The 13,162-nt window shown below is 38.1% G+C and overlaps 1 protein-coding gene across 50 annotated transcripts in view; it reads right to left on the bottom strand.

Annotated features, from left to right (window-relative positions):
• SETD5 (SET domain containing 5) overlaps positions 1-13,162 on the bottom strand; it is an 85,141-nt gene that overhangs the window by 38,040 nt on the left and 33,939 nt on the right. For 2 of the 50 annotated variants that reach the window (XM_082750227.1, XM_082750186.1), the window contains exons 2-10: positions 11,916-11,975; positions 8,466-8,652; positions 7,805-7,902; positions 7,423-7,647; positions 3,979-4,171; positions 3,592-3,697; positions 3,067-3,275; positions 2,670-2,728; positions 1,770-1,948 (exon numbers count right to left, since the gene is read on the bottom strand). In XM_082750227.1, the coding sequence (XP_082606353.1) occupies positions 1,770-1,948; positions 2,670-2,728; positions 3,067-3,275; positions 3,592-3,697; positions 3,979-4,070 (645 nt within the window). In that variant the 5' untranslated portion in view covers positions 4,071-4,171; positions 7,423-7,647; positions 7,805-7,902; positions 8,466-8,652; positions 11,916-11,975. Of the gene's footprint in view, positions 1-803; positions 843-1,769; positions 1,949-2,669; positions 2,729-2,921; positions 2,963-3,066; positions 3,276-3,591; positions 3,698-3,978; positions 4,172-7,422; positions 7,648-7,804; positions 7,903-8,465; positions 8,653-11,915; positions 11,976-13,162 lie in introns of those variants that run through there. The other 48 variants (XM_082750207.1, XM_082750220.1, XM_082750208.1 and 45 more) reach the window with 32 other exon arrangements.

Genomic DNA, 13,162 nt, shown 5'->3' with positions numbered 1-13,162 from the left:
GGGATAGGAATTCTTATAGAATTAAATTAGATCTTAATTCTAAGTAAGTGTTTTGAAGCCAACTGGGAGCTATGCTGTCCCCCTACATATACACAGGTAAAGGAAGATACCAGACAGTAAAATCAAATCTCCTTTGGGAAAACTGTTCTTTATCACCCAGTACATAAAAGTCTTTTTAAACCATTGCACGTAATTTCTCAATTCTCCAACCACCACCCAGTATCACCTTGTAAGTACTTTCATTTGGTAACTGAAGAAAAGAAACACACTAGCATCATTTGAATTTTCTATACCAAATAGACATGCCAGGAAAAATACAGTTCAAAACAAAGTAATTCCAGTAAGAGTAATTCCTATCGATAATACTACTTTCCTAACTGATGAAATTTACCCTCCCAACTGGTTATTAAAGCCCACATGGTGCTAGAGTGGGTGCAAAAGAGATCCTGTATCCCTAGAAAAACCTCAGTCCTGAGGTGGAGGCCAATTAGAACGACAGAAAACATCAGCTCCATTTTGTTTGGTAAATGTCACTTACCCCCTTTCACCACCCCCTCCCCTCAGAAAAGCGGCCAATGAAAAACCAGTAAATGAAGGCTGATTACAGAAAGGGAAAATATTTCAGAAAATGGCCAAGAAAACCTACTTTGGAGAAAGGCTCTACGAAAACTGAATGGCAACAATTACAAACTAACAAAAAGCAGAGTCCAAGATTCCCAGACCATCAATGTCAGGAAAGAAGCTGACCAAAATGCAAGATCACAGTGAAGTAAAACACAGCATCAGGGAAGAATACCCCTTACCTTCATCCGCAAGGACTTCCGGGATCCCTCTCGAAATGCCTATCCCAAAGAGGAAAACAAGTAGAACAAAACAAAACTTGGTACCAAGAATGACAGTTATACCTATCTGAGACTAAAACTAAGGCAAGAACTAGTGTTTTAGTCTGTCCCCTTTCCCTAGGTAACAAATACAATGGAATCCCCCACACTATTATCAAGAATAGGGGTAGCTCAAGGCCAGTCAACTTGGAGGCTAACTCTCTTTCCATGGTGAATCTAATTAACAGGGAAGAGCATGCATCACTTAAATCCTATATGCACCCCTGACACTAAAAGAAAAAGTAAATAAAAACATTTCGTAAGGTTGCAGATTTACCAGTTTTGAAATTAAGAAGAAAACAAAGACCAATCCCCTTAACAAGGGGTGGACAAGTCACCTAGGAGCAACAAAGTTGCCATGATGGGGAAGAAAGAACACAAAATAGAAGAGGTTTCTCCTGGAGACTTTTTAGTTGAGAATACAGGAAAGTGACCACAACACTGAGGAAGCCTAGATCATTCAAGAGATGTTTCCTAACTTTTTTCAAACAAGGAAAAAACAATCAATCCAGTGACATGAGGTGGGCAGGACAAGAATTTCAGACTATGCCTCGGGACTGAGGAGGTGGGGAGATAATGAAGGATAGTGGAAGCCTAGACCGGAGGCTGCAGCACAAACAGGCTTGGCCAGATGGGGCTGGGATTTCATACCTGGGATGGGGTTTGGAGTAGAAGAAACTTTGTGCCAGTTGTGATGGTATGGAGTGGCAGAAGAGAGGTTGGTCTACATATTCACAACATAGATTAGCTGATTTTTGCAAGCAGAGCAAAAGTGGCCCTTCAAACATCTGGATCAAACACTTCTTAAAAGAATTTTGGCACCTTCTTGGTCCAAAATTTGGGCTATTTCAGACATACTTCTATTTAAGATACTTTTACCCTCCATACCTTGATTTTCTTCGTCTTTGCTGCTGTACGACCCTTTTCTGGACTCTTCTTCCGCTTCTTGGGTTTGGTTCTTCTAACAGTTAAGGTGATGCTTGTAGGTGTGTGCTGTGTTGCTGTGTACAACACAGTGGAAGGAGAAAGCTCCTCATCCCAGCTTTCTGTTGCACTGCTATCCCCACCTGAAAAAAAGTTATTTCATAGTTCACATGTTGTACAAATAGTGTCCAAGCGCATTTTATTATTTTTTTAAAAGTTTTTGTTTATTTATCTGAGAGAGAGGGCACACAACCAGGCAGAGTGGCAGAGGAAGAAGGAGAAACAGGCTCCCCACTGAGCAGAGAGCCCAACGCGATTCTAGGACCCCGAGATCACAACCCAAGCTGAAGGCAGAGGCCCAATCCACTGAGCCACCCAGGTGACCCTCCAAGCACATTTTAAAAGCAGCTTATTACTTTATCTTTATTCCTTTTCCATATTCAGGAAGTCATAACTTCCACTAACTCTGTCATGTGTAGAACATAAATACCCACCTTTCTTAGGAAAACAAGGTTCTTTCTGTATCACTGGCATCAAGCAGAGAAAGTCTGTTCGATATCAATATACCTCCCCCCCTTGTACTAAGTCCCCAAGCTTCATCATCTCAATGTGTTAACACAGAAAAAGGATCTGTCTTATTTGGTATGTGTGCTCACAAGGAATATTTTGATTGTTCTGGGGCTAAAATGTTGTTTCTGGAGACGTTAATTCACAACAAGACAATTACAAGAAGTTGTGAGAGAACTGCTTTCTCTTTCCATGAAAAGCTGGGACCATGGGGATTTACAGGAGTTCTGGAGATGATTATTTAAATCACAAAATATTTATCTGTCAAAACATGGGCCCAACCCATTTTTGGCTCACCTGATATGTTGTCCTGCTTCCGCCGATGAAGTCTAATAACCTTCCCCCTGCTCATTCCCCTAAAGAGGGAAAATAAACTTAAAGTAGTCCTTCCAACAGCATGCAGCACATTGTTGCACACATGGGAGAAGTGTCTCTGCATATACTACCCCCTTCCTCCCACCTACCAAATGTTTCCAGGACATTAAATTTCATATCAAATTCAATAGCTTTAACATCAATCTCTCATTCCTTGTTGTCAGCAATTCTCACCTAGTGCAGAGAATTCGAGCCAAGGAGCACTAAGGAATCATCTACATTAACAAACACAAGAAAGAATACTTTGAGCTTTTCCCTACTAACAAGAAACCCTAATCCCAGCAACCCAGGCTTAAACTGAGATGAAGCATGATCTTACCTGCACTTGTCACAGTTGAGAAGGAAGCCATCCTGAGAAAGACCACAAGGACACCAGGTAGGAACAGTCTCTCCTTCAGAGTTCGGGCTGTCTCCACAGCGTTCCTCTACGGGCGACGGCAGGCCATTCAGGTCAGAACGAGGGATGATCGTCTGGACAGGGGGAGAAGCAGGAGGTGTCGGAGGAGGAGGGGCTCCGTAATTATGATCCTGAAAATAAGATTTTTTAAATCAACAGTGTCCAAACACTGGCCCCTCTCTCCCCTAAAGTATGGTACATATGGAAAGAAAGAAGAAAGTAGTACCCTTTGTTTTTTGGCTTCAACCAGGAAAGTGATAAAACAAAATGCCAAGGTCAACTGGGACATAAAAACAAGAACAATGATGCGTCCGCTGGAGGCAGGGAAGTGCAAAAGGGGCAACTTCGTCATGCTGCATATAAACATTTCAAGAAAGTCACAATGTATAAGAATGGATTACACTCCAGGAAGATCACTGCTCTGGAGAGAAACAAATGCATACTCACAGCATAAGGCAGTCCTCGACACCCATGCCTCTGAGTGGTCCCATAATTATGAGTGGAATACACGCTCTTCTCATTAACTGCTGGACTAGCCTCCACAGATTCAGGGCTGCACAAAGGCGAAAAGCAACGCATGATAGCATAACACCTAATCTTCCCTTAAACTAAGACTTTTAACTTCCCATGCTAACCCCTCCTCTTTCCACAACCACCAGCCACTAGAATAAGAGAAGGAACTCAGTGAAACAATCCGATTAACATAACTAAGCCTATAAATAACAGGAGTGTTATTAAATGTGAATTTGTGTGTAACATGAAGCCAGTACAGGCAGATGTCTCAAGGCAGGCACCTGGAATACAAGGTGTCCCTAATGACAAACACAAACGTACCAGCTGAGCAGGGAGTTTCCCCTAGAGAAGCCACTCTGGGCTGGTTTAGACTCAGAACTATTCTTCTTAATTGGATCTCTTAATACTTCCATGAAACCTCACATGACATTTGCAGTGAGTGAGATGATGAAAGTGCCTTCTGCACTGCCCCAGGGACCAGGCCCTCTTCCATTCACTACCAAGACAGGATACCCTGAAGAAAGTACAGGTAAAAACAATGGCATCTTATATTTATCATACCTCTCATCTTGATGAACCCCCAAAAACCTTTGAAATATTAGAGTAATAATTTCTCATCCACCAATGACATGCAAGCATATCAAGGACACAATTACTTAACAGCTGCATGGTAATACCACAGAACTTCAAAATATTCAAAACTGTAATCAGAGGTTATTGTTTATTAACAAATAATAAGAGGAGTTGTGGCTACCATTCTGAATCGCCCATTATTTTCTAGGTGCTTTTATATACATTAAATCATTTACTCTGCAACTAGTAAACATAGCACCCCATTTTTACAGAAGGAAAAGTTGAGGTGGTGAGATTACGTGACATCACCAAGGTCACACACTGACAGAGGCAGAATTTGAAACAATGTCTAATTCCAAATCCTGTGCTCTTTCCACTGTGCCTGTCTGGTTTGGAAAACCAGGTTAACATTCTATCTTCCAAGAAAATGATAAGAAAATTTAAGTAGCCAGGCTTGTTGAGAAGCCTGGTGTGATATCTTTTTACCCTCACTGAATGGAAAGCAAACTGTTCAAGTATAATTTAATATAAAAACATTGTAAATGTGTTCAAATTTGGAAATTTAATTGTAAGCCTTTACATGATAATAAAAAGGCATAGGTAACAAAGGACAAAACACAAGTTTTGGGGAAAATAAGAACTCTTTACTCTGATTGTTACTTGATTCAAGTTTTTGGGAATTTTGAAAGATTATTAAGGAATGCAATCGTATGACTTTGCTGAACTCAGTAATGGATTATCTGTCATTTAAATTAACTAGAACAGATTCACAAATCAGAAACTCCAAGGACACAAATAACTCAGCCTTAGAGATCAAAGGGTCTTTTAGGGAATCAAATAATGCATGGTTTGCTTTAAGGAACATACGTTTTCCCTGCTTTCAAGTATACAATACACATTATTCGGCAGGAATAAACTGTGCAGTTCAATGTGGTGCAATGTCAGCTGAGAAGTGAGGGATAAAAGAAAATTCTGAGATATATCCAACTCACCCAGTTATATGCTCCAATACTGTGAGAAGGGATCTTATTAATAACAGCAAAGGTAATTTCTAGGTGAAGAAGAACTTTAGACATAGGAAAGTATTCTGTTAGTGAAGTGCATGCATTTTATTCTTTAAGAGTGTCTGCAAAATGGGAACTGGGGTGGGGGTACATCAAGAATGCAGGTCAGTATTCTTGAGAAAAGATGATCTGACATGGCTCACTGAGAGGCAATCAGCTCTGAGTATTAGGAAACAGGTGGGGTTTCCTAAATGAAACTGAAGGGAAACAAGCATTAATAAAATGAAGGCAGAATTTAGTTTCTATGATGGACAGTTAAGAGAAAGTAATAACTTTCAACACTGTTAATTTAGTAAATAAGTATTCCAAAAAAGCTGTATGTATTTAATATAAGAAATTTGGTACCACTGAACACATGGAGTGAAATATGGCAGCTGTTTATTAGAAATGGAATTTTTCTGGACGGGAAAAAGGAAAGTGGCATGAAATAAAAGATGGCCATGGAGATGGAGCTATGTTGGTTGTATCTTACCCATCTCCAAACTGGGTAAATATGAACATATGCACTTCATGTGCAAGTCTAGGGAATAAAAATAAAATGTGTTTTGTGGAGGTTAAAAGGCCATCCCACTGGACAATACTTTCTAGTAAAGCACAGCATTTAATATATAGCTATGCGTGCCAAGTATTAAAATTTAACCTCATGTCTTTTGAAAAGGAAAATTTTCATGCTGGCTATCAATTAAATAGTTACATGTTGATCAATAACTATACCATTTCCTAGTATATTTCTTGACATATATATCAGCTCTTATCTATACTTCAAAATATGGATTAAAAATCTGGACTGTTAGGATTACACTTCCTTATTAGCCAACCATTTTATGCAAATGTAATTATAGCCTACGTCTAAACTACTATGACAGCTGGGCACATACATGGAAGCCATGCTAACGACAGATATTGCATCAATTGTGTTTTAAATACAACATGCAACCTGCTGCTATAATGTTACCTCTTGGAAAATGTCTAAAAATCATTTATGGAAGAACTGTAAATTCAGAAAAATCCTTGCTTTTATTATCTAGAGGTTCTCCTACAAATACATAAAAAATGCATAATGCCTACTCTTATTATCAGATTTAAAATCCCATGAGATACAGTATAGGTCTTTTACTCAGTTTAGTATGTTGCCTTTCACACGTTTAATTTTAGAGTGCCCAGAACAGTGGAATATGCATGACAGTGGAATATGCATGATGAAACATTAAAACATCATCTAAAATGCAACAGAATGGTACATAAGCTAACTGCTGACATTCTCTTGCTTTATGGAAATACTAAATGAGTAACTGTGTAACAACAGTATCAGAAATCTGTCCAGAAATTACAGATGAAAATGTTCAGGAAATAGAAACATGAGAGTCAAGTTTTTAGGCCAAAAGTCTGCAAATACTTTTGGACTCCCTAGCAGCATTTATTGGGTGGTCATCTCTGCACTCTGGGAAAACACCAGTTTTAAGAACTGCTTTAGGGTTTTTTCTCTACTAGTCCCAAAGTCATTGCTTTAATCTCTCTGTTGAAATTTTCACAAATGTTAATGCTGTCTACCTGTGTAGTTTATTAGACAATTTATGTAAGAGGCAGTGGTTGACTTTATAAAAAATCTGTTAACACTATACAATTATAGTTCTTAATGCAGGAAGATTTTTTTAAGTATCTGGGAAACAGTTACAAACTTGAAAGTCTCAGCTGCTAGCATAACTGAATCTCTCAGGCATGCAAAAAAATAAAAACAAAACAAAACAGGAAAAAAAGCCCTGGAAGGAACACAATTCCACCCTTCCCATCCCCCACCCTCCATCTTCCTTTTTATATGGGAATAAGGCCAAAAACGTTCAGTTCTTGACTACCCAAGAATATAGTATACTGCTTCTTGGAGTAGCTCCATTTTAAGTCTTCCTCTTTAAGGAAGACAACAGACAGTTAAGTAATCCTAGGTGGCTTTGTAAAGAAAATATACATGCTCTTTATTATATTAGCAGTTTTAAGGAAGAAAACCACTATTAATCAGGGATGCAGTTGAACCCAGAGCTCTGGTACAGTTGCTTTGCTTTGCTGAAGGGGAAAGAATCCCCAGGGACTATGAAAATGGCAAGAGAAACAGGGGAATTAGAGCAACACCCACCTCACTCAAGAAGTGGCTGTGGGATCAAGAGTCTGAACTGGACCTGAACATATTCAAAACACCAGGATTTTTCCAGCCCAGACCCTAATCCCTGGTACTGCCTGGAATAGACTTGGCTTCTGGGGGTGTGCTGCCCCCTAGGCCCCTTGGGTCTCTTTCGCTGGACTTTCACATCCTGGTGTAGTGCCACTTCGTCTTGAAAGGTAGGGGGCTTCCACTTCCTTTCTGTAAGCAAGGAAGATTGGGTACAAGGGAGGTAAAAGGACAAAAGGGGGAATCTGTGAGCAGGGGGAATCTTGGACAACTTAAAAGAGAAGGGATACAAAAGGCTAAAATTTTTTAAACTGTGAATAATATATAAAGTTTTATAATGAAGGCCTACCTTCATTGCCATTTGGTATTTAAATTCTTCAAGAATTGAGAGTCTATTTTAGGGATTGGGCTTTTCGACAAACTCTGAATTCCTAAAGCTGCTCTTAGCTGAAAAAAAAGTTTGGTACCACTGATTTTGAAGGTCCTCTTTCTAGGCAATGAATATTATATAAAAACAGATGACACTACTTTCAATGTTTTCTACCCCAAATAGGAGAAGTTCTAAGTAACCTGCCCATATAAAGTTTTAGCCCCTTTACTCTAGAACAGTGAGAAGTACATAGGAAGAGGCCTTCAAGGAAAATCAGTTGGAGAGAACTCCTCATCTCCCTCCTCAGACTAATCATTAACACTACAGAAGCACGTAGTGACACCTACTTTATTTCAATCTTCCCCACCCATCAAAACAAATGAAAATGTAATCACTACTGTGCAAATTTAATTCAATTATATTATTTACTAAGAACCCCCCTCCCCCATCCTTTTCCTCCCCTTTCTAACTCTTTTTTTCCCCTCCAACTTCTACGGGCAAAAAGGGAAAGGCCTAATGTCATTTATGGTGGGTTAGACTCGGGTTTAGAAAATACTGAGTACTTATTATTAGATGCCCATAAGAAAGTTATCTCCACACAAACTGGTAACACACCTACTACCCAGAAAGTAGCACTTACTCTGATCCAGCAGCCATATCTGAGTAGGATGTATCTGGTGTGGTGACTCCCAGAGGGATTGCAATGCTCATGACGTCCAATACAGCAGAGAGTGGAAATCACCGAGTCCAATTAATGGAGACTGGCCACTCTGAGAGTGGGGGTGAGCTGCACAGTCTTAACCAACATGTTATGGACATGAGGAATCCTGCCACAGAAAAGGAACATATCTAATAACCAGATAGTTCTTTACATTTAACCTAAATGATACTGAGTATTTTCCCATTTTTATTTATTAAAAAAGATTTAAGTATTTGAAAGAGAGAGCGAGAGAGTGCACCAGTACTAGTGGGGGAGGGGCAGAGGGAAATGGGGAGAGTGAAACCTAAGTAGACTCCTGCTGAGCACAGAGCCCAACATGGAGCTCAATCTTATGCCAGAGATCATAACCTGAGCCAAAACCAAGCGTCTGATGCTCAACCAAGTGAGCCACCCAGGTGCCCCTATTTTTCCATTTTTAAAGTAAGTCTTTTAAGGGATAAATATAAACAAGTACAGCAAAGGATCTACACATTGACCTATTTTATTGCGTACTACATTAATATTCTACAAAGTGAGGTAGCAAAAGTTATGCTTATTTTCATTTCATTTCAATTCAATCCACTGCTAAGTATAAATAAAAATATAAACTATAAAGAGTAGTTTCATAATAAAGGTTAGAAAATCTTCTATGGAAAAGCAGTGAAATACCTTGAGTGACTAACCATAACCAGTGAAGTCTGGGAAGAAAAAGACTCACAAACTACTAAAGTATAAAAAGTTAAAAGTACATTAAGAGAGCAGGACAGCTGGCTCACTCACTAGAGCATGTGACTCCTAGATCTCAGGGGTGTTAAGGTCAAGCCCCAAGTTGGGTGTAGAGGTTACTTAAAAAATAAAATCTCTGAAGGGTGCCTGAGTGGCTCAGGTCATGATCTCAGCATCATGAGATCAACTCCTGCCATCAGGCTCCACACTCAGTGTGGAGGCTGCATAAGATTCTCTCTCTCCCTCTCCCCCAACCACCCCTTCCCTTCTCTCTCTGAATAAAGAGGGAAAAAAAAGAGTATATTAAGAGATTTGAAGGTATGGTGCAAAGCGGAAAAAAGTATACTCTATACAATTTACATTAGTGGTTTTGTATTAAACTACTTAAAGAATGAAACCAGATGGGGCGCATGGGTGGCTCAGTGGGTTGAGCCTTTGGCTCAGGTCATGATCTCAAGGTCCTGGGATTGAGACCCGCATCGGGCTCTCTGTTCAGCGGGGAGCCTGCTTCCCTCTCTTTCTCTGCCTGCCTCTCTGCCTACTTGTGATCTCTCTCTATCAAATAAAGAAACAAAAATCTTAAAAAAAAAAAAATAAAAATAATGAAACCAGAAATATTTTCTGTGGGAGGGAAGAAAGTCAGTGTGAATGGTAAAGACCCAAGTTAATAAAGAATTTTGCAAAAAGACTACAAAAAGAGTGATGATTGATTTGCTGATTCATCTTAAGACAAATAAATTACTTATTTTACTCAATTTTACAAATAATTATTCCATTACTTATATTAGAGAAATTTAATGAAATGAGAAGTACGTGATTACTAAGCTGACTAACCCAGAGAATTAGTGCAAATTTTAAATGACAGACCATGTAAGATGCCTAAATCTTATTTGATACATAAGGCAAATTAATGTCAATAAGAAAACCAATTATGAACAGTGAATCAGGCCAAGATTTTTAAAAACACATAAAGATAATATTACTCTTTTTGTGTTATTTTAGAATACTAGAAACAGCTATAAACTAGGCAGTCCTCTCTGGCACCTACACTTTGAAAGAACTGGATCTCATTAAGATCTAGGACTCTCCAAACCTGGGTGAAGGCAAGATACCAGTTGCTACAACTGGAGGTGACACAGTGCTGGACTTGGGACTGAAATGAAAAAGGGAAAATTTCTTGTTGTTTCTTCACAGCTTACAAAAGAGAATTGACTAATATAACTCTTTGGGCCCATCTAACACATAATATATTTCCCTTTTCTAACAATATATCCAAACAAATTTAGGCAGGATACTCTCCAAGCCTCTAGGAGATTAAAATAAAATCTACAAATAATAAAAGAGAATACTTATAAAATATGCTTGAAAAACAGTTAAATATTGGGGATTGTTGGTTATAACTATTCCTCTATTAGTATCACTCTATAACTTGAACTAAAAAGAAGAAACAAAAACCAAAAATCCCAGAAGATGCCTGGCTTGATAATCAGAACAGAATCTGATAATAATCATACCTCCCCTTAACCAATATAGGAATTTCAATTACATGTTACATTTTCAGTAAAGGATAAAAAAAGTTATCCAACACCATTAAAGCCTTTGTCATAGCCAGGACTATTCTATGTCCATTAAAAAAAAGCAGGCTTCTAGAAGACAGCTTACAAACTTAAGCTGACAGTTATTTTTCTGACAGTAATTTTTAAAAGATATTCCAAAATGAAAAAATGGGGGAAATTATTACACATAGAATTTCCTTAATGAGTGAATAAGTGATTAACACATTCCTTACTGAAATCTCAACCTAGCTAATTTGGAGACTTGATAAATTTAAGAAACATTAACTACTTTAGCTATGAATTTCTCTTTCATGAATTCCTTCCTTTTGTCTAGTTTTACAAGACTTTTCCTCTCTTCCGATGAGGACAATTACTATAGAGTAGCATGGCCATCTTCTATATAATGCTTTCATATTAGGGGATGGGCATTAAGAAGGGCACTTGATGTAATGAGCACTGGGTGTTATAAGCAATTGAAAAAAATCACCAAATTCTACTTCTGAAACTAATACTACACTATCTGTGAACTAACTTGCATTTAAATAAAGTCTTGAATATAAATAAATACATAAAGCTTTCAAATTATTAGGCTTCTTAACACAAAAAATGTTAACAAAATCAAACTGCTCACATAACCCTGAGAATCATTCCTTCCCTAAATAACACTCTGTAAAATGTAGCTATTAAGAATTAACTGAAGACTTAACAGATCAATATGCAATATTTTATTACAATTACTCTAGTTTTATAAGCCAAGAAAATAGACTCTTAGTATAGTTTACTAAGGTTAGTAGTACAGAATTAGTTAACTTATCGCACAGTTTGGAGAGGTGTCCTAGAGTGAGAAGAGAAGTTAACTCTGTCTCTAGGTGGAACAATTTCAAGATATCTTATACTTGTTAAATTTTCTCTTTCTACCATAATATAAACTCTATAAGGACAGGATTTTTGTGTTTTATCCTCTGCTGTATTTCCAATGTTCAGACCGAAAATGTCTGTGACTGTGTGCTGAATGTATTATGATCACCATTATCTCAACATATGATTTTAACACTCATTACAATACAAAAATTAAAACAAATGTAAAGGATTTATTTGACTCAGTCACCTTTTTATAGACCTCCAAATATGAAGTCCCCCAAAATTATCTGCCAGTACCTCTGAAGACCTAGAAAAAGTTGAGACACAGATTAATACAGAAAGAAATAATAACAATGGATACAAAGAACAGAATTATTCAGAATAATTTCTTTTTGGGGGGGACAGGAAGAGTGAGCAAACACGCATGTACATGAGTTGGGGTAGAGAGGGGGGTGGGGGGGCAGAGGGAGAAAGACAATCTTAAACAGGCTCCATGCTCAACATAAAGTCCAATGCAATGTGGGGCTCGATCTCACAACCCTGAGATCATGACCTGAATCTAAATCATGAGTCAGATGCTTAACACCACTCAGGCACTCTGAATTATACAGAATATTTTACACAGTAATTGATTTCATTTCTACACATTGCCTTGTTTACCCTACTATGTTCATTTATTTCTGTCCTTAAAGCCATGATATCCTATTTTCCTGTAAAGCCAGAACCTAAATAAAGAATGGAAAAGGAAAATTATCTTTATTAGACTTAAGAAGTGGAAAATATTATGCGATTGGGTAACACTCTTTTCTTCAAATGAGAAGTCTCTCCCATTTCCCAAAGGACTTCTTATCTCTCCTAGGAGGTACTTCTCCAATGACCCACTCCCAAATGCAGAGGCTTTTCTTTAACAAAATATCAAGTTTACTCTAGTCAGAAAAGGGCCTTCCATCACCTATTAAAGTATAAATTCATATTACTTCTCCCCTCCCTCCACTTTCATCACATTTATCATATTGTCCACTTAAAAAAAAAAAAAAAGACAATTGGTAGTCAATTCTATTTGTGGTCAACTGTGTAATGGACTCTGTGGAAAAACAGAGCTTTAATTAACTTTCTACCCTCCAAAAAGTAAAGGGAAATAGGTGATTGGGGGGGGGGGTCAAATTTAACATTAGCCAGAACAGGAAATTATTAACTAAATGTTAATATATCATGCATGTAAAAAGAGTTGTTTTGGGGATTCTAGCTACCAAGCAATAGAGAGGACACGTACTTTTATATGTCGATATTTTGTGGATTTCTAAATTTACAAAAAATTGGAAAACAAACTATTTTTTTAAAAGATTTTAGTTATTTGAGAGTATAAGCAGATGGAAGGGCAGAGTTGGAGAAGCAGACTCCTCACTGAGCCGGGAGCCTGACGCGGGGTTCAAGCCCAGGACCCTGAGACCGTAACTTGAGCTCAAGTCAGACACTTGACCAACTGAGCCACCC

Source organism: Mustela nivalis (assembly GCF_964662115.1).
Source record: "Mustela nivalis genome assembly, contig: HAP1_SCAFFOLD_819, whole genome shotgun sequence".
Lineage (NCBI taxonomy): Eukaryota > Metazoa > Chordata > Mammalia > Carnivora > Mustelidae > Mustela > Mustela nivalis.
This window is presented reverse-complemented; position numbering and strand designations above follow the sequence as displayed.